Genomic DNA, 27,704 nt, shown 5'->3' with positions numbered 1-27,704 from the left:
GTTAAAATTCAAAGAACTGTACATCAACAAGCAAGGTCAATTTTACTGGATAATGTGAAATGAAAACTTTAAAAAACACAAGAAAAACATGAGAAAAAAAAGAACTTCACCACTGCTCTTTTTGTGAGCAGCAAATAGAGCTCTCTGCTCTGATCTCTGCCCTTTTTTCAAAGGGAAATGGGCTAAGAAAGAACAGAGGTAACAGACTCTGTATGCTGTTTATGTTTTATTTATTCCAAAAGAAAAATTAAATCTTAATTATGAAAATCGTAAAAATGTAAAAAAAGAATAAAGAGACTTTTCTTACTCATCTAAAGCTGGAACACTAGGTAAAGAAAGGATTAAATATTGTTTAGAGAGACATTACTAGAAGGGCAAAATGCTGCTAGAACTAATAGTCTTTAAGCTAAAGGGTCAAAAGCAATAGTTTTACTAATTATAACAATTTTTTTTAAACTTTTGTTACTAAATATGCCAATGTCCAATCAATTACTGAACATTCAGTATATGCAATACTGATGTGGGGGGCAGGGGCTTGTTTCTTTCCCTTAAGAAGGGATCTTACATGACTAGAAGTACATGATCTGGGTTGGGTTTTTTTTAAGTTATCATTACAAGGTTCTCATTTACAACAGAGAAGCAGAAGTTAACAACAAAGAAATCAGTGCAAGGCATTATTTTCCATGTTTCAATGAATTGCTACAAACTACATCCTGCAACATTATTTGGGAAAGTTAAGATAATACACCTAAGGAGATTATCTACCAATGGCTTCTAAACTGCCATTCTCCAGTTTTCCATCTAATACTATTCTTCCTACATCTTTTCCCTCTGATCCTAAATACTTAATTCTCCTGGTGAGACTTGGATTCAATGTCAGCTTTTACCTCTTCTCTCCCCTAGAGTTTTAAGCTCCTCTGGCCTTTCTTCATCGGCCTCCTCTAAGGAAACAGTTCCCTAACTTCTTCCTCTGCAAATTTCCTCACCATATTTTTAATAATTCACCCATCAGTTGTATTAAAGGGACAATTTCATTAAGCAGGCAGTTAGGTAATACAAAATGAGACTACAGAAGTGTCTTTTAGGTTATAAAATACAGTGTTTCCTTTTGTTATTTCAAAATAGGATTTTAAAAGGAGCATTACTGAATACTCAATGAACCAAATATCACAGGTAAAACTCTATCAATTTTGATGCCTTCCCTGACATTACTGCGTAGGAAGATGATTGCTTTCACCCCTGAATAACAACCAAACAGCATGAATTAACTAGTCAAGATTCAAGATGAATTATTTAGTTAATACTTTAAAAAATTAAGGTGTAACTTACATACACAATTCCCCCCTTTTTTGACCTTGTGTCCTATGAGGTTTGACAAAAGTACATACCATGTAACCATAACCGTCATCAAACTATAGAACTATTTCATCGTGACCTGCCCCTGCCCCCGCAAATTTCCTCAGGCCCCTCAATCCTAGGCAATCGTTGATCTGCTTTGTGTCCCTACAGTTTTGCCTTTCCCAGAACATCATATAAATTGAATCATACAGTATGTAGTCCTTTGAGTCTACACTTTTTTCACTTAGCATGATGTGTGTAAGATTCATCCATGTTACAATTTATATCAGAAAACCACTGCTTTTTACTGCTAAGTGATATCCCAAAGATGAACAATAGCTTATTTACCCATTCAGCAGCTTAAAGACGTTTAGGTTGTTTCCAATTTGGGGCAATTATGAATAAAGCCACTATATACATTCATAAATAGATTTTTGTGTCAACAAAAGTCTTCATCTCTTGCATGTAGATACGTAGGAGTGGGATTTCTGGCAGCAATTTATGAGAGTTCTGGTTGCTCCCCACCCTTTTCAGCCCACAATGACAAATCCAGTACCTGAATTCTCATGTGTTTATCTGTTATCGGTATAACTTCTTTAGTGAAATGCCTGTTCAAGTCTTTTACCCATTTTTTGTTGTTGTTGAATTGTTGGTTTTCCTATTCTTTAAAAATCCTAAGTTTTTTGTCAGATAAATATTTTCCAAATACTTATTCCCAGACTGTGGCTTGTCTCTTCATTCGTTTAAGTGTCTTTTGTGTAGAGTTTTTACTTTTTATGAAGTCCACTTTCTTACTTTTTTCCTTAGTGGAGCATGCTTTTGGTATTGTATCTAAGAACAACCTGCCTAATCCAAAAAACACAAAGATTTTCTCCTATGTTTTCTTCTAAAAGTCTTTTATATTTAAATTTTCTTCATTTAGATCAATGATCCATTTTGAGTTAATTTTTGTCTGTGGTGGGAGGATTTTTTTGCAAGTAGACATCCAATTATGGCAGCAACATTTGTTGAACAAACTATTCTTTCTACGTGGAATTTCCTCTGCATTTTTCTTGGATTCTATACTGTTCCACTGATTTATGTGCCTATTCTGTAACCAATATAAATTGTTTTGATTATTGTGGATTTACAATAAGTCTTAAATTCAACTTTGGTGTACATTTTCAAAATTCTTCTGGCCATTCCTTTCCCTTTCCATAAAAATTTTTGGAAAAAACTCATTTATCTCCAAAAAAGCCTGCTGGGATTTTAACTGGGAATGTAATGAATCTATATAGAGAATTAGTATATTAAAAATACTGAGTCTTCTGGTCCATAAACCTATAATAGATCTTCATTTAGGTTTCCTTTGATTTCTTTTGTTGGCAAATTGTAGTTTTCAGCATACAGATTCTATGTAATTTTGTTAGATTTAACCAAAGTAGTTTGTGTTTTTTGGTGTTACTGTGAACAGTACTTTTTTTTTTTTTTTTTTTTTTGCGGTGCGCGGGCCTCTCACTGTTGTGGCCTCTCCCGTTGCGGAGCACAGGCTCCGGATGCGCAGGCTCCGGACGCGCAGGCTCAGCGGCCATGGCTCACGGGCCTAGCCGCTCCACGGCATGTGGGATCTTCCCGGACTGGGGCACGAACCCGTGTCCCCTGCATCGGCAGGCGGACTCTCAACCACTGCGCCACCAGGGAAGCCCAAAAACAGTACTTTTTAAAAATTTCAATTTCTAATTGTTCATTGCTAGCATATACATGACTTTTATATGATGTTCTTGTATCAAGATGAATTATTTCATTTAAAAATCTATCATCTTTGTCCTAGTCCTATCTCAGGTTATAATTCCTCAAAGTTATCTGCATATTTTTCTACCCTTCCCTTCTCAGTAAGAACCTGTATAAACATTTGAAAAATAAATCAAAAGGAATATCCACGTCGGAATTTACACTGAATAAGCAAATCTATTCATCTTTTGATAAGTCAATATTCTTTCCTTTCTGCTGACAAAGGATATCATTGGCACAAAGAATGAGGTGTGTTTGCCAAAGCTGTTAATGTGATCCAATGTTATAATTATGTCAGTATCTGTTAATATCAACTCTTGAGATTTTTTTAAGTATTTTAAGGTCGTTTTTGTCTTAAATAATGCATGTATACATATGTATAAATCTAAACAGTGAATGTTCAATTTTTCCTGGACAATTCAGCACATTATGAGTATCTTATTTTTAATTTCTATTTAACTCAGTACACATGAGAGGAAAGGAAAAAATGGACAGCATTACAGATAGCCTCTCTAAGCGAAGTCTTAATAACATAGCTACATTTATTTATCAAAATGTTATTTCCTTGAAGTTGAAACATTACTCAATGTCAAGAAGAGAGTTTGGATCATCTGCCCTTCTGGATTATCCTCAACCTCACTTCCCCTTTATACATTCTTATACAGGTTTTCTTACAAATTATTTTTCAAATGTTTCAAATACAGCTCCTTACTGAAAGGGTGGAAAAAAGTGGAGAGAATGCAACAAAATAATATTGCAACTTACTTAAATTCAGCTATACAAGTTTGGCAAAAATAGAAGAAAGAGTAGTAATAAATCAGGTAATTTCATCCATTACCACACCCCGCAGCAAACATGAAATGAGAGATACGGGTTCTCTATTTCTTCAGATGGTTTCAATTTCTGCACACCTCAGAGTGAACCTCCCTATACTGTTTTAAGGTTTAAAAGTACACATGGTTTTTCATATCACATTCCTAAACACACAAAAAAAAACCCTACCTGGAACACCATTAGGGAAACAGCAATCTGTTCAGAAGAGGAACATCAAATCTTGGAATTACTGACTGGACTGCGGATCAGGATCTCCAAGGTACTACAATGTAATTTCAACATAAGTGACCCCTGAACAACGCAGGGCCCCAGTCGAAAAGCTGCATATAACTTACAGTCAGCCCTCCATATCCTCAATTCCACATGTGAAGACCAACTGCAGATCGTGTAGTACTGTAGTATTTACTATAGAAAAAATCTGCATATAAGTTGACCTGTACAGTTCAAACCCATGTTGTTCAAGGGTCAACTGCACATGTTTTCCCCCTTAGGGTATGACTTTAGTATAGAAATCTCAGATTAGTTTTAGGAATTCATAATAAAAACTTTAGCTAGGGCAAAACAGGTTTTATATTAAATAAATTATCCTGGAATGTGACGTATTATGTTGCTTTGCCAACATCTTAACCTATTAAGTGGGAAGAGGACTTGTCGCTATCCACCTGCCATGCATCTATCTCAGCCTCCAAGGGACTGATTTTTCCCTTGCCTGGGAATTCTGACTAAGAAGCTTCTATGTCTGTCTCTATATTCTATTCCTCCCCAAGCGAGTAAGAGTAGATAATCTAATCAGAGCAGAGGCATATATCTGGCCCTATTTTACCAAAGTACTTCCATTACTATGCCTTAAAGGCAAAAATTAGGCTCCATGAGCTTTTTTTTTTTTTTTTTTGCGGTACGCGGGCCTCTCGCTGCTGTGGCCTCTCCCGTTGCGGAGCACAGGCTCAGCGGCCATGGCCCACGGGACCAGCCGCTCTGCGGCATGTGGGAATCCTCCCGGACCCGGGCACGAACCTGTGGTCCCCTGCATCGGCAGGCAGACTCTCAACCACTGCGCCACCAGGGAAGCCCACGTGAGCATTTTTTAAAACTTCCTTTAGACCACTTCCACCTTGTTGATGGATAAAAAAGCCGAAGCCTTTTCTGTCACCTCCAGAGGAGGAAGCTGAGTTATTTCTTTATGATCTTTCTTCCCTAGAGCCCAGGCAACTAGAATATGGGGCAGTTTATGTCAATTTAGCACAAGGCATTGGGGGAAATGTACATTCTCATAATGTCTCACTCCTCTCCTTCTGGCAAAGCAGATGTATACTCTGGATTGGTATTTCCTTTCACAGCAACAGTAACACCTTAATCTCTGGTTTGTGGGGTAAAACAAATAAAGATTTTGGGTCTCAATATTTCACTGAGGTGTCCTGGCTCAAGCTTTTACCAGAGCTCTGCACTGGGTATCAAGCAAGCGCTTACCTAGCCAGTAAGATACGTATTGCATTTGTTTTACATGTGGCTATTGTTGTGTGTCACTCCCTCAATAAGAAACAATAGGAAAAAAAAAGGAGTAAGTGCCAGGAAGGCAACCATGCCTCATTTCCAAACTCTCTGCTACCAGTTCTGTGCTGAAGTGGATCATGGGGGGTAAGGGCAATTCAGTATAACCACACTTAATCATGAAGTGGCCTGACATACTACTTTTAGGGGGTAGTGGGTGGGTAGGAAGGAAGTTGAAGGTTTCCCTAGCATACTGTGGATGTGTGTGTGACAAAAAAAAAAAAAGAAAGAAAGGTTAAAACTATTAGGCAATGTTTCTCATATATAAAAACTGACAAGTCTTGATTTGTGTTGCTATGGAAGTGCAAGGAAGTATTTGGCATATCATTCTCTTACTAACATAGGAAAGTAGTTAGAGAAGGGTGTTGAGATACAGTATCTGCACAAAAGAACCTACATTGTAGGAAACAGGACATCTATTTGGGGCTTAGTATATTTCCATCTAAAATGGAAATACATTAAGCACCAAAAGAAGGACCTAGAGAAAGTAAGTGATAAAGTTTAGAGGAAACAGTAATCCCGAGGCATGGGGTACCGGAGGACTGTACTGAAGTTACAGGAAAAAAGACTCTTAACATGCTATACTAGATAGAGCTAGTAGGACAAGCCAATTAGGAGGAGGGAATAAGCAGAGAAACATGTTCAGGCACCCAGAGTGCATGTTTGGTGAACTGTGTTTGGGTGAAGTGGAAAACGGCAAGTACAGTGAGTGAGGCGGGAAAGGTAGGTAGAAGCAGATGTGAAGGTCATTGAGAGTAGAACTAATGAATCTCAGCTTTTGCTTTATATATAAGGGAAGGGGACTGAAAGATTTTGATTAAATAAGCAAGTCACATAATAACACAGTCACATGGCAAGAAGATATATCTGGCAATAGGTATAAAAGACACGCTGGAAGAGAATGAAACCAGAGATATAAACGTTCACTATGTAAACTGCCCAAGCAAAAGACAATGAAGGGTCTGGGTAAAGGATTATGTGGCATAAGCAAGATATATGACTGCATGTCCAAGGTTGACAAGGTAAACAAAACTATAAGGAATCAAGCCCTAAAGAATCAGCACCAAATAAGCATTAAGAGATTTTTTTGCTTTATGTGAGCAGTTGGTAACTTTCTAAGAAAATTATATGAATTAATTCTATTCAAAGGGAGCAAATAAGTGTACTGCCAATCAAGACAGTCAAATGATATGATAGATGTCTCACAGCCTGATAAACTCAAGAAAAATCTTAAATTAGAAAGGGCACATGAAGAAATTCCTTGGATACTGAAAAGATGTATTTTTTTTCTTTCAAATTAACATCATCTTCACATCCCTCAGATATTTTCTGTGTGAATGTACACATTTTTTTCTTCCATTTTTCAATTTATAGAAGAAGGAAACCAAAACACAAGAAGAGAAACTAAAAAACCATTGCTAGATCAATAAATGCCCACTAAAACAACAGAGAAATATCATTGTACACCTTATAAATTGGCAAAAATTAGAAAGTTAATGCCAAGCGTTACCAGGGATGTGGAAACATAGGAACTCTCAGTTATTGCTGGTAGAGAGGACACTAGTTCAGTTACTCTGGATAGTGATATGGTACTCTTAGGCATGCATATCTTAGGACCCATCAATTCTGTTCCCAGGTATATACCCCAAAAGATGTTCTCACAAGGGTCTCTAAGCACCAAGTCTACCAATGTTCAATGCACCATTATCTGTGGTGGCAGGAAATTAAAGAACAGGTGGTGTGTCCAATACTAGGTGCTAAATACGTAAAAATGTGGTAAATGTACACCTCTGAGTACTGGGCAGAAACAACATATTAGATTAACTCATGGTAACCTGCTTGGAGTTTAAAAACGTAATGATTAGTAAATAAGATAAGAAACAGAGTGGGCTATAACATAATATTGTTTACATAAAATAAAAATACATATAAAACAATACACATTTTTTAGAAGCACATTAACAAAAATTATACAATAAACAAGAGAATGATGATACTGTATACTTGCCATCAGCCATTTTTTATGCTTTAACATCTCTAAAATTTAGATGCATTTAGATTAAGTCTTGCATTTCATGAAATCTGGTAAAAATTTTAAGGTCATGTTACCTAATTCATGTGGCAGTTCATGACAGAAGACAGCTATAGAAGTACTGATTCCGCCCGTCAGTCCAGCACTGAAAGCTGCTCCTGAGGTGGGAGGGTGGAGGGGAGGAAAAAATTCAAGTGATATTTACTGATCTTTTGTTTTTCTTTTTTTTTTTGCCGTACGCGGGCCTCTCACTGTTGTGGCCTCTCCCATTGCGGAGCACAGGCTCCGGATGCGCAGGCTCAGCGGCCATGGCTCACGGGCCCAGCCGCTCTGCGGCATGTGGGATCTTCCCAGACCGGGGCACGAACCCGTGTCCCCTGCATCGGCAGGCGGACTCTCAACCACTGCGCCACCAGGGAAGCCCTGTTTTTCTATTTTCATTCATAATGACAGCTGCATTCTCTTTTGCCTATCTAAATTAATTTCATAATGTATGAGTGACTCAGTAATCTCACATACTATAGCTTTTGAACATACAGTGAGTGGAAGTGCAATAGGTATGTGACAACCAGAGAAAGAGCTACTCAATGAAAGAAACATTCCCTATTGAATTAAATTCTCTATTTGTGTAACCTTCTAATTTACTAATAGCTTCAGAGTAGTAACAGTTTTTAGTGTTTCAATCCCTGACTGGTAGTGTGAAACCCTCAATCTTAAGTCATATAAGTCTATAATTGCACTTGCTCTCGCATACTAATATTTATAGATATTTAAATGCCTAGTATCCTTATCCAAACTTTTCTAGGTCTAGAGCATAAATGGCATAAATTATTATTTGTCTGATGGTCCTGAATACTGAAATCAGAGGTACAAATGCATCTGATTCTACTAGTAAAATTCTTTACTCTTTAACACCGACAGCCACTGTGGCTTCAAAAATATGGTCTCTTTTGAAAGAAACCAAGGCCTACTTCTGAATGATTATTTAATAGAGTCTGGATCTCAAAGAAAATTATGTATTGATCACATTTAATGTTCTCCTAAACTGGTAACATCAGTACATATTATCAAGATTCTAATATGATGTTTGAATATGATATAATGGATTTTTACTATTGTAAAATTTTTCTTCACTTTTTCAAATGTAAAAGAATTTTTAAACCCAAGATTGAAATTCATTTGTTCTCAATCAGAGACATATAAATGTATTGAAAATATGTTAAGGTAGCTTCTTCAATATGGTAACTATGCCTTCAGTAAGAAATCAAGGTATCAAAGAAGTACACTGTGGAATTTGTTTATATGTTCAAAGAAAAACCCACTGAAATTATACCTTTATGCCCCCACGTAAACTTATCAAAAACACTAACATAGCCTTTGGAAAAGCCAAATGACGGAATAATATATAATAATATATTTGTTAAGCTCCAAGACAGTACTAAAACAGTGGAAGAAGGAAAATGGTCTTAAAGAATAACAAATTATAACCCAAGTTTCAAGCCTACTTACCAATTGCTAACCCATCACTGAAGTTGTGGATGCCATCCCCCATGATCACCATCCAAGCGATATTAGCTATTCCTGTTTCTTTCAGATCTGATCCGGAATGACAGGGACCGTGTGAATGATGAGAATGTTTGTGGTGCCACTGATGATTATGCTTCCTCAGCACAGTTTTACTCTCGTCATGGTGGTTATGTGCAGCAGCATGGAGATCATGCTCATGAATGGCATGTAATCCATCACTTTGAGAATGGGCCATGATTTTCTCCTCTTCTATACAAAGATAATTTTTAGGAGGGGATTCTTGTTGGCCTTCTAAATCTGTCAGTTCAGTTTCATTAAGTCGATCTTCAGAAACAACCGAGTCATCAGTTCCTATATTTATAATGGCAAAGGATATGCTTTATCAGCAAGTAAATGAATGCATATTTGCTTAATTTAAACCCAGGCAAAATAGCAGTGTAATGAACATTTACTAAGTGAATGTCTTTAAAATTCCTAAATAATATAAAAAAACAAATCAAACTAATAAATAAGTAAATACACATGTGCACAAACACAAAACAAACTGGGGTTTTGAGAGTCCAAAAGATGAACCAGATGAAGTAAATGGAAGGGAACTGAACTAGCAGGTGAAGTGAGGACATAAATTGGCATGCATGAAGATATTGTGAAACTTAAGGCGCACATCATCAACAGTTGATGAAAATAAAAGGGTGGAAAGTTACTGTAGCATTCACAGGGTAACAAAATATGCCCATAATTTTTCAGAGAACAAAGTTTACCCACTCTAACCTTCTCTTATCATTTAGAAAACAAAGACAAAATTTAAATCACTTGCATCCTCTAGTGCTCTACCTATCTGACCAAGATCAATTCTAGATCATTACTAGAATGAAGCTCAAAAACCCATACAAGTGATAACACTGATACTTTTTTCTTTTTTTAGTTAAGGTTGTCCTCTCACCTAGTTTACAAAAGCTATTTATTATGTGACAAAGATTCTAATGCTTTCCAAATTGTATTTTGGGGCAGAGTCTACAGTTAGCATCTAGGCTCTCCCTTTTCTACAGAAAATCCTTAGTACACTCAGGGGAAACACAAGTTCACAAAGGGGAAAAATTATGTTTAAATATTATTTCCCTGAAAATTGTAAGCTACCTCATTACATCTATCATGAAACACAGTAGATGAATGGATGAGCAGAGATTTTAAGTACAGGGACCACTCTCCTTTAAGTACAAAGACCAATTCTCCTTTTCTCACATGAAAACAATCACATATGGAGGGCATGGAGATTTTTGCATTACCAAGAAATAAAACACTAATCCAAAGCCGTTCTGTTTATTTCATTTTTTTCTTCTGTAAAGTAAAAAGTGCAACGTGTTCCTTGCCCTGTAATATAATTAATTGGTCCCACATTCCAGTATAAGTAACACTGAAAATAACAAAAACACTAACAAAATCAGTTAAGATATATGTAAGGAAATAAAAGAAACTAGTATTAGAGAAGCAACAAAGACAAGAAATTTCAAACAACTCAGGCACAGTTTAGAAGCAATGTTTCAATTTTTAAAGGTTTCTCTTTAGTCAGAACTATTGTCTACCGGCAAGAGGCTTGAGCTGAAGCCAGTCAGCATCTGGTGTATTATTTAACTTATGATCTGAAAGCTTCCTTCCAATAGCTGATTCTTCTGTGTTTTGCTTCATAAACCATTTCTGTTTCCCCTGAAAAAAACATCTGGTGTTAGCATTGAATCTACAGCCACAATTAGCAACAGTATTCACTTGTTAACATCTATGGGGATAAATGGTGGTAATTTTATAAATTATTTAGAAAAGGAGTGAGAAAAATTTTTTAGAAGTTAATCAAAGGGTCTACCAGATGAAAAATCCAACTAAATTTGCATGTTATTTTTTTTCGAATACTCGACTAAAAGGTCCAATTCACATACTTTCAAGTTAAGAACAGGGTACATAGTACTGTATTATTATATGCAACCTGAATGAAATGTGTGAAATATATGTAATATCGCTCTCATTTAATAGTGTGTGGGAATGGGAAGTTCCAAAAAACAAAAGCTTAATCCTTCCAATTTCATTCTGTGTTTAACACAATCTCACTTTTCCCCATATGTGACGTAATAGACAGAGTCAAGCTTGACTTAAAATCCTAAATTTACAGTTTACCTCTATGAGATTTAGAGAAGTTTGTTAAATTTATTAAACCTAAAAATACTCATCTATAATATGAAAATGAGATTCTTGTAAGGATTAAATGAGGTGATGTATGAAAATGACCTATCAGTAACTGACTTAACAGCTATGCAATCAAGACACGTTTTCTCTCATTTAATCTGTCCTCTACTAATAAATCCTAATTATTGTAATTCATTGTTTAAGTTTGGATTTTCCTACATTCTCTCTTAATAGTCTGGTTTCTTCTCACCAGTCTATCACTAACAACTCTTCCAACTTAAATTTCTACTTTTAATCAATGTTCATTTTAAAAAGCAAATAATCAAGTATGTTAGAACAGTATGAAAGTAAAAATCAAGTTCTCTGGAAGATCCTTACTGACTGGCAGAGCATTTCCTTGTTGGTTTTATAAGCTGTGAGCTATGTTTCAGATGTTTAAGTCTTCCAACTGCTGCATAAGTAGGCTTCTTGTGGCTAGTTGAATGTGCAGCAGAGTCTCCAAAGATGGCCATCATCAATTTCTTCCCTCCCTGTGTAAGGATTCTTCTCCACCCATAAGGAGGTGGAGTCTATTCCTTGCCCCTAAATTTTAGCAGGCCTTTTGACTTGCTTTGACCAACAGAATACAATAGAAGTGATGCTGTGCCAGTTCTGGCCTAGTCTGAAAGAAGACTGGCACCTTTTGCTTTCGCTCAGGGAGTCTGGCCACTATGCTATGAAGAAGCTCAGTCTAGACTCTGAAGAGAGGCCATGTGGAGGAGTACCAAGATGCAGACACAGAGTGAGGCATTCTTGGACCTTTCCAGCTCTGCACTGCCCTAGCCAACCCAGATTAGCAGAGTTTGAGTGAATCACTCTAGCTGATGTCAAGTGGAGCAAAAGAACTGCCCAGCTGAATCCTGCCTAAATTCCTGACAAAATTAAAAGAACTAATAAGTTGTTACAAGCTATTTTTTGGGTTGTTCTGCTTCATAGCAATAGAAAACAGAAACTGGGGGAATAGAAAATGTTCAAAAGAAAATAATATGGAGACATCCTAAAGAGAAGAAAAGAAACAGCAGTTTTAACATGAGTTAAAGAAGAAAAAAAAAGAGGAAGGAGGAGCAAACAACAGTACAAAAGTCAATGAGACAGACATAGAAAGGAAAACATCAGCTGGGATTTTGTTTAATTGCTTTGGTTCTGATTGTCCATTTTCCTAAAAACTTGCCAAATCATTACCCTCAAAGCCGCAACTTGCTGAACTAGTCGGCATCTGGTGTATTATTTAACTTATGTTCTGAAAGCTTCCTTCCAATTCTTCTATACAGACGGTCAAATGTCTGTTCTATTCAAGTATCACTAATTCCCTTTCTTCAAAAAATGCTATATACTTTTTCATCTTAGTTACTTATTGTCCTATTTATTATAAAGGAGGTGTACTTATTTATCTCCCTAGACTCCTTTCTTTGATGTACTTGATGAATTCCTCACTATTGCATTTAGAGTACCCCTCTGCAAATGGTGTTACTTTCAGTTTTTTACTTCCCACAATTTCAAATTTCCCAAAGCCTGCCATATTTTAGGGACTCTATTCTTCTATATTACTTTACTTTATAAAAATAAATGTGTTTAATTTTGCCAGTAAGTCTAGGTTCAAAATGAGATCAAGGTTAAATTATAAAAAATATAAAACCACTTTATTTTGAAGGACTATCTCTTGAAGCACTACATTTTATACTTATCTGTAAATTATACAGTCCCTAATATTTTGTACACATTCAATACTTCATATTTGCTGCTTCAGTGTTAGTAGGTACACACAATTGAAGAAAATTAGGGCTTCACAGTAACTCCAAAACTTCTTTATATACTTTGCAATTTGTATTTGTGTTCTAAATTTGGTATTCACAGAGATGGACTTTAAATTCTTTATCTAATCAATGTTTTCTTATTGAGCCCCTCATTTAAATAATTCTCTTAATCATCTTCTCTTTCCAATTCCTTATGCCATGATTCAAGCCCTCTGCACCTCTCTTCTAAATTATTCTGAATTAATCTCCTTCACTGACTCATTTCCCTCCAGCCAATCTCACCTTGGCATCCCTCCCACCACCGTCAATTCTTCACCTATCCACATGACCTTCCACATGGCCCTTCCCAAACCAAATGCTGTTAGATCTCCTTCATGTTTCTCTAAGTTGATCCTTCCCAGTTCCTTTGAGCATTCCTCAGATAAAACTTCACTGAGCGCACCATCTTGATCAACCCTCCTTTGGAAGCAATTAAATATGATGCCCTGACTAAAATATGGCCATTAAAATTAAATACACTACTTGGAATATGATATGAAAATACAGATGAGAAGTAGGATTTATTTCCCATGCATTTAGATAGCAACTGGTAATCATGATGAATGAGTCATAGTTTCAGAGCTAGTTTGTGGCTGGGCAAGAACTAGAATCACTCTCCCTGAATACCATATTTTGTCCCAAGGGGATATATACAAAACACATACATACACAAACAAGAATATATCCATAAAAACAGCATTAAAGTTTTATCATAAGAGTGGGCTGTATATATTATGATAATGACTATCCAGTGTTCTTGAAGAATTTTTTTCTGAATATTTGTAGTTAACTAACAAAATATAAACATTTTCTAACTCGTTATTGTGGAAAGCTTTCTAAAAGTGTCCTCTGGATTTCCTTACTTAAACAGAATATACTGAAGACAATCAGCATTAATATCACAAACATGTTAAGTGAGAGATGTATTCAAGACAGAGCCTTAGAGACAGATGTGAACCAATGTGAACAGGGAGGAGTGTAAATCACAGTGAATGGTAATACCTGAACTTACTTTCTTGGGGAAAAAATTCTTTTAGGTATTTATCTTATTCTAATAAATGTGACATGAAAGACAGTTCAATAATCCAAGCATCATCTCTGAAGTGTTTGTCACTCTTGAGATGAATCACCATTTCCTTCATTTCATTATATTTTCTTCCTACAAAGCCCCCTGAATCTAAATTCTTCATACCTCTAGTGCTTACACCATTGGCAAGGCATTTCTGGTAAAGAAATGTGTTGTGCAAAAACATTTTCATTAAAAGATATGGCAATGAAAGCCCCCTATACTTGAAAATATTATCTATGAAGACCAATGAGATTTGCTTCTATTTATACATTTTTGCATTTTTAATAAGAATAAATTGGCCAATAACTTTTTTCAGACTATTTAAATCAATTAGATAAGAAGCAACATAAAATTAACTGAAACTGAGACTCCTATATCTTGATTATAAATGCCAGAACAAACGTAATGACAAAAAAATGGCAAAGATCAAAGTCAGTTTTTCCTCTGAAGATAATCTATTAAACGATATTTAATACACACCAACACCATGATTAAGAAAAAACATAAGGCCCAAAAACAATGGTTTTTGAGTTTTACCTCAGAAAATAAAATAAACAATTAAAAAACACTTACCCTTTGCTGTTTGTAGTGCTTAAACATTCTAATGCAATGTTCAATGATAAATAGTAAGTAAATGCCTCCTAGAGCAACAAGTCCTTTCAATACAGCATCATATTCTTCTAGAAACTTCTTAGATTCGTGTCCATGAGAATGTCCATGCCCATGTGCATGTTGATGACTGTGATCATGTCCACCCTGAGACTGTTAATAAGAATAAGAAAAACTTCTAAACAAGTAATTTAAATGCTATTTTGAGAATATAATCTCCAGAAAAAATATCCCCTATTATCTCAATTGAATATAAGTAGTCTTCCATTTAATTTTGCTATCCTCAGTGGCCTGGAAAGTACTACATTTCATGGTAACTCTAAAACAAAGACCAAAAACTCAAATGCCTATCAGGTTTAAGATACATCCTACAGTAAAAGAATCAAACCAGCAGTAAGATAAGAGGTAATGGTGGGTCCTTCATAAACTGAAGTGAACATGTCCCAGATATATGCCTTAATATTCAGTAATTTAACCTTCTCTTAAGCTGATTATATTTTTCTTTTGTAAATTATTTCAAAGAAGTGATGAGATGTTATGTCTGCATATACTGCTGAACATGAGCAAAAGAATATACTTAAACATGTGTTTAATTTTCTGTATTTTAATTCTTTATCTTAAGAGAATGTAAGAGTTAGAGAACTGGTCTTCAGTATTTTCCCTCCTTGTAACATTTGTTTGTATTCCTTCCCTATTTGCTAGTGGTCAACAGAAGAGGTTTCTAAACCTCTCAAAGAAGATATGACCATTACAAAAGGTAATAGCTTCATTTAATTAACACTTCTTAAGAAAAAAAAAAGTTAAATAGCACTTAAACATTGTTCGCACTTCAACTGTTCTAATTTATTAGGCCCAGTTCTGAAACAGACTGTTGCTATGCCTGGTGGCTGGTAGAAAGGGCAGGCAAAGGGTTGCAATAAGGGAGAAATAAATAAATAATATATAATAAATCAACAACAAAAAATGCATATTCACGGCCTTAACATTAATTTTTTTTAAAGGCAATGCCATGCATTGTTCTAGATACTAGACCTGGAATTCTCAACCCCGAGTGCAGAAGGCGAGAAGAGGTGCACACAACATAGGAATACAATTCTGTCTCCCAAATACTCCTGAAGGGAGGTGATGAGAACATAAAAAAATATTCAAACCTATAATTTTACATTTGGAAATGAAAAAAGCCCTGTTATTTTTTTATTTGAAGGAAAGACAGTAATACTGGCTCAAACACTCTTAACTGGTGACAGATTTTAAAAGGTTAATAAGCAAGGTAAAGGTACTAGGAGTGTGGGCTTATGATCATATCATTAGAAGTGTTCCCAAATGGAAGAACACAAGTGGCACACCAGGTGAAAAGATAAATGGCCCCATGGGTAAAGAGCTAAATGCCTAAAATTGTTAACTGAGTATGTCTGCCTATTCCTGCTCAAATAAGGATGCCTGTGGAGCACTGGCTATGTGTACAATCATCATAAAACCCTATACGTTTCTTCTAATGGCTTTCTTGATGTACCATAAAGATAAAAAGATAAAACACTCATTGATGTCCAAGTATTCACTTTCAGAACTGCTAATAGAGCATTTTTTAAATTTCAGTTTTACTGAGGTATAACTGACATAAAATTGTAAGAGAGTTAAAGTGTACATTGTGGTGATTTGATATGTATACACTGTGACAGGTGAAGATAAAACTGACACTACCAGTTTTTTGTTGTTGTTTTAAAATCTAATGATTCAATCTATTTTAATATTGCTTAATTTAAAACTGTACGAATGGAAAAAATACTTCATCCTATAAGCAAATAAAACAACAGAAATACTAGATTAGTATGCTACAGCTTGCAAATGAAGGATCCTTTTAGCTGAAATATTTTTACTTCTTAAAAAGATTTAAAAGATTTCTTACATGGGGCAGTAGATGAAGAAGGGCATCTCCACTCATTGTTCCTACAGCTAGTGCAACAAGGAATGTGAGAAGAAATTTGAAGCATCCTTGGTTAATGATGGGAACCAAGATCACTCCTAGCAAGGAAAGCAGGCTAATAACAGTGATAGAAATGATACCACAAATCCACGCTGTAGGAAGAAAGTAATGGTCAACATTAGTATGACAATATAAACCAAAAAAGCTCCAAAGAAGAAAAAACATAGGATAAATGAGTCATGGAAGACTGATTACCTTACCTAGACTATGCTTTTTAAGAAAACTTTATATTTTGGCACTACTGTGTTTAAAAACAAACAAAACAAACAACTATATAACCAACTTGAATGCTTAAAAAAAGAATTAAACTAAGACCAAGTTATAAATAGTTATCTTCAGTGGTCCACCTTATTAGAAACAGGAACTGAAAATGACTTAAGGCTGTGGTTCACTTACACTACCTAGACTTAAATAAAATTTTACCGATGTCTAAAGGTACAGCCTTAAACTGTTCATTTAGAGACTATAATTATAAAACTCTCCCGTGAGCATTAAAGGAAGCCAAGTATCTAATGCAGCATAATCTATGGAAATCTTTCCAATAACAAAGTTTAAGAAACTTATCAGCCCAAAATATAAATATACTCAGATAAGACACAAAAAAAGCTTATTACTGGTAGCCTCACTGTATTTCATTTCTTATTTTTACAAAGGATAATTCAGTCCTATTTCCCTTGGTATCATCTTTCTTCCATACCCAGCTCCAAACTCCCTTTCCTCCAATTCAGCTTTCTGTACAATTTACTACTTTTTTAAATTTCACTATATATTTTTAACCAGATCAGAACACAGGAGAAATGTTTTCACAATATGACTTGTGAGAAACAGGTGGAATAATTCTGTGCACATTTCTTTATCTAGTCTATTCATAAGCAGATAAGATTATCAGAAATAAATGCCAGTAGTTCAGGGGGTGAGGCATCTTCACTTAAAATGAGAAATTACTTCCTATTAATGGCCTAAAATAAAATGGAAATGTTTTAAGTTTAAAATTTGTTTATTTTAATATTTATCTATAGGAAATTTCACTGAAGAGTTATAATTTTGAAAATCTTTAATCTAAAATGATTTTTTTTCTAATCAAATCTGAAAGGACTATAAATCTGCTGAAAGATTTTATGTCAAGTCTTGTGATAAGTGAATAATGGAAAAATGCATTTCTTCATCAAGATAACTTAAAATTTTCAAAGACAAAGAGAAGTAAGGATAGGTAAAAAAATAAAACTTTAATTGACCTGCTAAATGCTAAACTTTATCAATAAAACTGTTTATTCATTGGACATTTTAGTCACAGTATCCAATAACATTAACACTACAGCTAATTCTTGTTAGCTAAATTAGCTCAGAAAGAAACAGTAGGTCATCTACTACTAATGGAAGCTCTGTGGTTTATACTATATGTAACAGATAATTACTATGATAGAAACATTGGGAATCTAAAGGGCCAGAAACACTGAAATACAGCCAGAGATTGAATACAGTGCCTTCAATCCTTTTTAAGGATTTGGGGGCAATAAAGGAACAGGAACTCAACTCCCAAAGGACCAAGGTCAGAGAAAGATTCATTATAAAGCCAACAACTTGGTTAGTGGACCCAAAGAATAAGAAGGAGATTCCCCGAACTATGGATGCGACTACAGGCACAGGGAACTGAGGTAAAAAACCCTGTTGCATAAAGAAAAATATAAGGTCAAATAAGGTTTAAAGATTGACTTAATAATGATGACCAGGTTACTTTGTGTGCACCCCATATACAGACTGGAACAATAAAATCAGTGAGTGGGAGAGCCTGAGGGAATAAGTTGGAAAAAAGTGGCCATAGGTATACATGAAGGCAGAGAACCAATAAAGCTACTGGCCAACTAAACCAAAAAAGGTTTGTCAAAACTACTGCAGCTCTCTAGCTCCAATCACACTAGTGGGGAAAAAAATTAAAAAGGGAGCGACAAAAGGTACTGACAATAACTAAATGGGAAACACCAAGGCTAATAATGAAAACATCAACCTGAAAATAAAATGTCTCATATATTAATATACAACTCTCCCTTCCCAAATATATTTTTCCTTAGTTTGGCAATAATCCAATCTAGAAGCAATATATCTCAAAAAAAGCCAATCCAAAAGCAACCTCAATCAAGAACTTAAAGAAAAACAGCACAAAGATACTGAAAACCCAGCAATTCATATTCCAAGATACTCTGAAGTAGAAAAAAATAACTGTATATACACACTAATGTAAATATGTATGGATGAGGATTGACAAAACTACAGACAAGACCCCAAATACACTAGACAAAATAAACAAATTTAATTAACTCTTCATAATTATTAGAATTTTTTATTAATCAGAATTCACCAAAAAGGCACTGGAATATTCACCAAAATTACCCAATAAAAGTATTTATTTTATTTCTATGTCCCAATGTCCAAGAAAATTCATATAACCAGATTAAGCTGCTAAATTAAAATCTGTATTAGCCAAAATCTAGTTGGGTAAATCTTGTTAACTTGATTTATTCTTTTTCCTAGGGTTACATTATATTCTATACTGGGGAATATATATGCATTCACTTCCGGATTTTCCTAAGACATTTGCAATAAATATAAAATTTCTAAATCTTAATATAAGGGAACACTATTAATTTGATGCAGTAGACATGTGAGATGATTAACAAATTATACAATACAATTTAGCAAAGTAATAAAATATTAGCATTACAAACATATTTTTAAATTTGTGCTTATTAGATTATGAAATTTAAGACCCTATTATACCAACATATATTCTTATAAGCATATTTACCAAGTTTAATCATTAAAGAGTTGAGAGAAAATGTGATTCTGTTCCCTAATCATACAAATTATATCTAAAAATGAACATTATTCTAAGCAAGTATTTCCTTTATAAAATTCTCATCATATAAACTTCTGGCTCAGGGTATCTTGAACGTGAAGAAAAGTCCAAGAGTCTATGAAGCCATAAACATTTTGCAGTGTTCTACAATGATTTACAATCTCAAATGGCTTCTGGTCAATTAGTCAAAACTCAAGTTACCAAATGACAAATCAACCAAAATGGAATTCAGTGAAAATCAATTTGCCAATATGCTGACAGGTGAGCTAAATACAGTATAACTGAAGAACAAGCACTGGCAGATTGAACAAATTAAATCAGCCAAGTGCTTACACATGTAGCTGAGGGAAGGTCTGTGTGAAAGGGTATATGAGTTCATATGTGTACAAATGGGTATATGTCACATATTACACTCTCCCAGGTACAATTTCTCATGAATCAGTGCTGGTAATTGTATCTCCTTATTATCCCTCCTGAGAAAGCAAATCTGTAAACTAAAAGAAATGTCTGAAAGAGAGAAGCCCACTTTATGATTAGAAAATCACTAGTACTTGTGATTATCTGACATCTGAAACTCACGAGAATACAAGAAAACATCACAATCCCACAAAGCCAAAAGTCTTACATGAATCAACCCAAGGTCACAGTACTGGCCAACTTCAAGAGCACCATTCTCATTGTATTTTTGGGTGAATGTCATTTACTTAGAATACAATGTGAATTATGCCATGTGGAGTTGTTCAATGAAGTGATATTACATTGAGCCTGGACAGCTGCCCCTCCAAATGAGTTAATATATATATATATATATACATACACACACACTCACACTTTAAAAAAATACTTAATAGAAATGTTTTTTCTTTATTGGTTATACAATAAAATGATTGTTAAGAAACTGGTTATTTCAAAAACATATAATAGATTTACAAAAAGCAAACAAAAAAAGAGAGAACATAAGTATAATATAGAAGAAAATAATCACGTCACAAAAAGAAAAACAAAAAGACAATGAAAGGGACAAAAAAGAAATATAAGATCAACAGGAAAACAAGGCTTAAAATGGCAATAAATACATATCTATCAATAATTACCTTAAATATCAATGGATTAAATGCTCCAATCAAAAAACACAGAGTGGCAGAATGGATAAAAAAAACAAGAGCCTACAATATGCTGCCTACAAGAGACCCATTTTAGTGCAAAGGACACACACAGATTGAAAGTGAGGGAATAGCAAAAGATATTTCATGCAAATGGAAATGACAAGAAAGCGGGGGTTGCAATACTTGTATCAGACAAAATAGACTTTAAAACAAAGATCATAAAGAAAGATAAAGGAGGACACTATATAATGATAATACAAGAAGATCAATACAAGAAAAGGATTTTACACTCGTCAACATATATGCACCTAATATAGGAGCACCCACATAAATAAAACAAATACTAACAGACATAAAAGGAGAAACTGACAGGAATACAACAATAGTAGGATACTTTAAAACCCCACTCACATCAATAAACAGATCTTCCAGACAGAGAATCAATAGAGCAACAGAAATACTAAATGATACGATAGAGCAGTTAGACTTGATATTTTCAGGACATTACATCCAAAAAAACCCAGAATACACATTCTTTTCAAGAGCACATGGCACATTCTCTAGGACTGACCACATACTAGGGCACAAAACAAGCCTCAACAAATTTAAGAGTACAGAAATTATCCCAAGCATCTTTTCTGACCACAATGGCATGAAACCAGAAATTAACCACAGAAAAAGAAATGAGAAAAAAACGATTACATGGAGACTAAACAACATGCTACTAAAAAACCAATGGGTTAATGATGAAATCAAAGAGAAAATTAAAAAATATCCTGAGATAAATGACAATGAAAACATCACCATACAAAATCTACGGAATGCAGCAAAAGAGGGATATTAATAGCAATACAGGCCTTCCTCAAGAAAACTCTCAAATAAACAACCTATCCTACCATTTAAAAGAATTAGAAAAAGAAGAACAAACAAAACCTAAAGTCAGCAGAAGGAAAGAAATAATAAACATCAGAAAGAAAATAAATAAAATAGAGATTAAAAAAACAAGAGAAAAAGTCAATAAAACCAAGGGCTGGCTCTTTGAAAGGATAAACAAGATGGACAAACCACTGGCCAAGCTCACCAAGAAGAAAAGAAAGACAACTCAAACAAAATAAGAAATGAAAAAGGAAACATAACAACTGATACTGCAGAAATACAAAAAAACTGTAAGGGAACACTATGAACAATTACATGACAACAAATTTGACAACCCAGAAGAAACGGACAAGTTTCTAGAAAAATACAGCCCACCAAAATTGAATCAAGAAGAAACAGATAATTTGAACAGACTGATCACTAGAACTGAAATAGAATCTGCAATTTAAAAACTCCCACAAAAGTCCAGGACCAGACGGCTTCACAGGCGAATTTTACCAAACATACAAAGAAGAACTTATACCGATCTTTCTCAAACTCTTCCAAAAAGTTGAAGAGAAAAGAACACTCCCAACGATATTCTATGAAAAGAGTTTTCTCATTCTTCCAACTAGAGGAAATATATATAATATGCTTGCTACCTTCGAAAGATTTTTCAAATTGATTTTAGAAAATAAATTCTAGAACTAAAAAGGATCCTATAACCTCCAGTAACATTTTTTATACATAAAATATAGAGAGCACAACTGAGACTATTATAATATATTGAGTTTAATTACTCCTCTGTGAATATGCTGCCTTGATGGACAAAGTTGGAAATTATAAAAAATATTTTCAGGGTTTCCCTGGTGGTGCAGTGGTTGGGAGTCCGCCTGCCGATGCAGGGGACACGGGTTCGTGCCCCGGTCCGGGAAGATCCCACATGCCGTGGAGCGGCTGGGCCCGTGAGCCATGGCCGCTGAGCCTGTGCATCCGGAGCCTGTGCTCCACAACGGGAGAGGCCACAACAGTGACCAGCCCGTGTACCACAAAAAAAAAAAAAAAAAATTTTCAAAGAGGCCAATTATTCTGCCCCTTTATGAAGAATTTTTTAAATTCCTTGCTTACTTGTAGCTATTTGAACTGGCAACATACTAGCTATTGTCATATTGTATAGCTAGAAAGAACTTTAATAATCTACAGTAGCATTTCTCAAATTGCTCATCTAATTCTATGAGATAGGTGGCATTCCAAGGGGAGTGAGGAGAGAATTTTAATAATCAAAAAGACTTGGTAATTCTGGATTAAACAAGTTCCCTCAGAGCCTCTAACAGTTTAATGAGCAATGTGAATTTCTGCAAGGGGGAAATAATATGCAGTATTTTTCTAACTTACTTGATCATGGAACCTATTAATATAGCACAATGAGCCAGTATCCTGAAGAACACAATTTAGCAGACCCCAATGTGTCCAATGTCCTTTTACTTTAGAGATTTGTATTTGTATATTTAGGCAAAGAGATGTTAAATGCTAAACATTACCACTTCACACCTACTAGGATGGCTTTGAAAAAAAGAAAAACACATGTTGGCAAAGGTGTGGAGAAACTGGAACGTCTTACGTTGCTAGTGGGAACATAAAATAGTGCAGCCACTGTAGCAAAGATTTGGTAGTTCCTCAAAAAGCTAAACAGAATCACCATATGACCCAGAAATTCCACTCCTAAGTCTATACCCCAAAGAACTGAAAGCAGAAACTCAGATACTTGTATGCCTTGTTCATTACACCATTATTCACAATAGCCAAGCGTCCATCAATGAATGAATGGTTTAACGAAATGTGGTATATACATGCAATGGACTAGTATTCAGCCACAAAAAGGAATGAAGTTTTGATACATGCTACAACATACGTGAACCTTAAAAACATTATGCTGAGTATTTCAAAATAAAGAAGAGACAGAAAAGACAAACATTGTATGATTCCACTTATATTAACTATCTAGAATAGTCAAATTCATAGAGACAAAAAGATTAGAGGTTACCAGGGGCTGGGGGTAGGGGGGAAATGAGCTATTGCTTAATGGTTACACAGTTTCTATCTGGGGTGGTGGGTAAAAAAAGTTTTACAAGTAGTGTGATGGTTGCACAACATTGTGAATGTAATAAATGCCACTAATTTGTACACTTCAATGGTTAAGACAGCAAACTTTATGTTATATATATTTTACCATAATAAAAAATAGTTAAACAGCTAGCTAAAATGGCAAAGTCAAAACTAAACCCGGGCTTCTCTGGTGGCACAGTGGTTGAGAGTCCGCCTGCCGATGCAGGGGACACGGGTTCGTGCCCCAGTCTGGGAAGATCCCACATGCCGCGGAGTGGCTGGGCCCATGAGCCATGGCTGCTGAGCCTGCATGTCCGGAGCCTGTGCTCCACAACAGGAGAGGCCACAACAGTGAGAGGCCCGGGTACTGCAAAAAAAAAAAAAAAACCAAACCCAAAGTCCTTCCTGAATCCACTGTTTTCTCCAGTAACTCAAAGTATTTTCAGAGAATTCTTGGCCAAGTGATTTATTTACCACTTATGTATTTACCCCCAGGGAGATGGCTTCACATAAAAGAGGATTTACAAGAAAAATAAGTATAATTAAACATAAAAATAAGAAGAAATATCATTTCAGATAAATCAGATATTTTCTAGATATTTTGTATAGATTACAACTATTCCATCACAACTGTTTCATTAGCAAAACAGCCCTATTATTCCATAAGTGTATGTTATTAGATACGTTTTCTTATACTGGCTTATTAATTTTTAACAGTAATTTTAGCTTTCTAGCACTAAAAATTTAAGGAGTAGTCATTCTCCTAACTTAAATTTTCTTCAAGGAAAATTACGATTTCTTTGAACTATGAGAAGTAAAGTTGTTTTGAATTTATTGTACCTGAAATACCTTCCCATGCTATTTAAGTATGTACTTATTTTTAGAATTAATAACATACACATTTAAAGCTCACATAAACTCTATCATAATTTCTTAGGTGTAGAAAAAAGGCAACTCAGGTAATAAAATTTTTCTGATTTTCGACCAAAGTATTGTGTTTTTTCGATCACAATTTGGTATAAAGCCATAAAAAAGCAAAATAACAACGATAAACAATGAACAATAAAAGGAATCTCATAAAACTTATACCAACCTAACACTATGCAAACTATTAAGTACAACTAGCAAATGTTTTCTTTATTTGTACCCAAGATACCATATGCAATAAAAAATGCTAAATGTCTGAAATAAGCTTCACTTATTCTGCAAATTAGGTCTCTTAAAACGTTAAAGGTCTTCAAGCTTAGTTATTCACCAACTCCCTTTCTCATTATCTAGAGAGAAAATGCATTCTTTTAAAAAGAAGCGCTCATCTGTGGAAACTTTCTAATTAACTTGGTTCAAAGCATGTGCAAGATGGCAGTTTTCTACACTGTTTCAGCATTTTAATTGGCAGAAAATGCTGAGCGGCTTATTCACAACTCCCCTTGATAATTAAGCTAGGGTCAACTCTATGACTAAATGAGCCAATCTTGTGAAACAAACGATTCCTACCATACACAGTATATATAGAATTTGGTTTACAGCAGTCTCTGAATAGTTAATGAGGTAGTAGCTGTGTCACTATGGGAGATTTATACAGAACAAGTTAACCTTGTTTAATGGTGCAGCAGTCACTGAAAATAATTACTAGCAGAGCATTCTCTCTAACAATTATTAACATCTATCAGGACATAATTAATTCAAGCTTCATTTCTGAGAATGTTAATAACCACCTGCAAACAACTAATCAATATTCACTATTAGTAAAGTATTCGTTTTCAAAGCAAGTACAATTTCCTCTAAGGCTTTTCATATTTAATAAATGTAATTTTCAACATTACTATAGTCAAGCATCTGTCAACAGCCTTGTGAAAATATATAGATTATGTCAATATTACAACATAGACAACTCTACGTCATAACCCACAGCTGATGAGAAAACAAAGAACTAGAGTTTTTTTAAGAAACCATAAAAACAAAAAAGGCTATTAGTTTTAACTCCAGATGCCACAATCTTGTCAGTCTCCATTTTTCCCCGCAAAGAACAAATGTATTTTATTTTTTATTAAGTTAAATAATCTTAGACCTAGCTTCCCCTTTTATTCCTGCCAGGGAGAATTTATAAGCACCTGAGAGAGACTGTGGCTCTCAAGGTGTTTACTCATCTACAAAGATCAATGAGCATGAAGCCACAAAGAGGACATATTTTGTCTATCCAAAGATCATTATTCAAGTCTAGCATGTGAAATCACTTTTCTCTGCCTTTCCAGATCTTAACAGACTGAACCCAGCTTGTCTAACTAGAAGACTATTCTCAGGTTGTTTTCTTTTTTTTTTTTTTATGACTAATCTACACTTATAGTAATACTTATTTATATCAATATTTACCTCTACCCGTTTCCTGTCTATATCTGCATTATCTGTCAAATCACTAACACTCTCCTTATCTCCCTGTCACTAACACCCTCCTTATCTCCCTGTCACTAACACCCTCCTTATCTCCCTGTCATTTACATTTTAGCAAAGCACACTTAAGAACCTTTTCAGCAGGAAGCAGTAGAGCACAGCATAGGAGAAGAGCATAGTGGTTACATTACAGGTTTTAGATGGAGAATACTCTAGTTCCTATCACAGCTCTGCTGCCTGGCAGCTATGTGACCTTGGGCATGTTACTTAACTTCTCAAAGCCTCCTTTCCTCAGCAAAGAGAAGTAAATAAAAGTGCCTATCTCATGGGTGTAACAAATTAAATTAAATAACTCTTGTAAAAGTGTTTAAAATAGCACACGGTAAGGTTCCAATAAATATAGGCTATTATGATTAATTTATCTATTCTGAAGTCATTTTCCTATTGCAAAGAAATTAACCAAGAATAGGCAGGAACCTAGGAGACTTAGTTATGTATTGAGCGCATTTCTTTTTATGTGTACTCTTTTAAGCTTTAAGGAATGTCTCTATCATATAAAACTCATACTAGAATGTGATATTCTTAAACGTGTCTACCTTATCGCTACACTATGAAAAAATTTTAAATGCTGCTCTTTCAATCTTTCATCTATTTTATCGGAATTCTGTTTTCAGCTCATATTCATACACATCAATTTAGTCACTTTTTAATTACTATGTAATACCACCACTATATCTTGGGCATTTCAACCAGAACTGTATTCATCATGATTTTGCAAATGATGAAGTTCCTGAAATACAACTCATTCTGAGTGAGAACACTGTATTATCAAAGTACACTAGGCTGGCTTACAAGTGTTCTTCCTAGGTTAGAACTGAAAGTTTATAGACTAATATTAAGCAATTTATTCATTTAATCAATATATGAGTGCTTACTTTTTGTCCAAAGTACCCTTTATCTTAGGCACTAGGGATGCTGAGATGAAAGACCCAATCACTTCCTTTAAGCAACTAAAGTCAAACAAAAACGTAACTAATCCAATTATGAACTCTGTACCATGATGGAAATATCCAGAGAGTATCAAGGTAGGGGACTTAATTAAGCCTAGGATGGTCACTAAGTTATCCCAGAGAGACTAATCCTTGAGCTGAATCTTTGAGGAATCATAGTAGTCAGCCAAGTAGAGAGGTTTACAATGTGAAAAGGCACAGAGGCATGAAGGTAAACCAGCATAATCTATTACCATGAGTTTGTTATGATTAGAGCTAAGAGGGAAGAAACGAATGGTGGAGGATAAAGATGGAAAGGTAGGTAGGCATGGATCATATTCTGGAAAGCATGATTGGGAGAAAAAAAAACAACACTCTGAACTTTGAACAACATAGCATAATGCAGTATTCTAAAATATATGAGGAAAAAAGTATAACTAGCACATCATATCAAATCCATGTTCTCATAGCTATTACTGCTTACAATACAAAAAATGTAGAAAAATATAGAGATCTAATGAAAAATATTAGTGTAACAATATGTGGCAAAAATCATAAAGGTGATACCAGAATTAGCTAAATTTGGAAAATAATAGCACAGTGATTGCCCAGAACATTTATCAGACAAACCTCAGACTTGGTGGGTTTTATCTAGGTCTGGGAATTGTGGGCAAGTTACTAAACTTTT

General features: G+C 34.9%; 1 protein-coding gene across 9 annotated transcripts in view; it reads right to left on the bottom strand.

Annotated features, from left to right (window-relative positions):
* SLC39A10 (solute carrier family 39 member 10) overlaps positions 1–27,704 on the bottom strand; it is a 152,568-nt gene that overhangs the window by 9,163 nt on the left and 115,701 nt on the right. For all 9 annotated transcript variants that reach the window (XM_079923955.1, XM_079923954.1, XM_079923956.1 and 6 more), the window contains 5 exons: positions 16,641–16,810; positions 14,699–14,887; positions 10,633–10,753; positions 9,032–9,400; positions 7,600–7,680 (listed from right to left, as the gene is read on the bottom strand). In XM_079923955.1, the coding sequence (XP_079780081.1) occupies positions 7,600–7,680; positions 9,032–9,400; positions 10,633–10,753; positions 14,699–14,887; positions 16,641–16,810 (930 nt within the window). The remainder of the gene's footprint in view (positions 1–7,599; positions 7,681–9,031; positions 9,401–10,632; positions 10,754–14,698; positions 14,888–16,640; positions 16,811–27,704) is intronic.

The sequence above is a fragment of the Stenella coeruleoalba genome (assembly GCF_951394435.1).
Source record: "Stenella coeruleoalba genome assembly, chromosome: 6".
Taxonomy (NCBI): domain Eukaryota; kingdom Metazoa; phylum Chordata; class Mammalia; order Artiodactyla; family Delphinidae; genus Stenella; species Stenella coeruleoalba.
The sequence above is the reverse complement of the archived record's forward strand: the minus strand, read 5'-3'. Positions and strand labels throughout refer to the sequence as shown.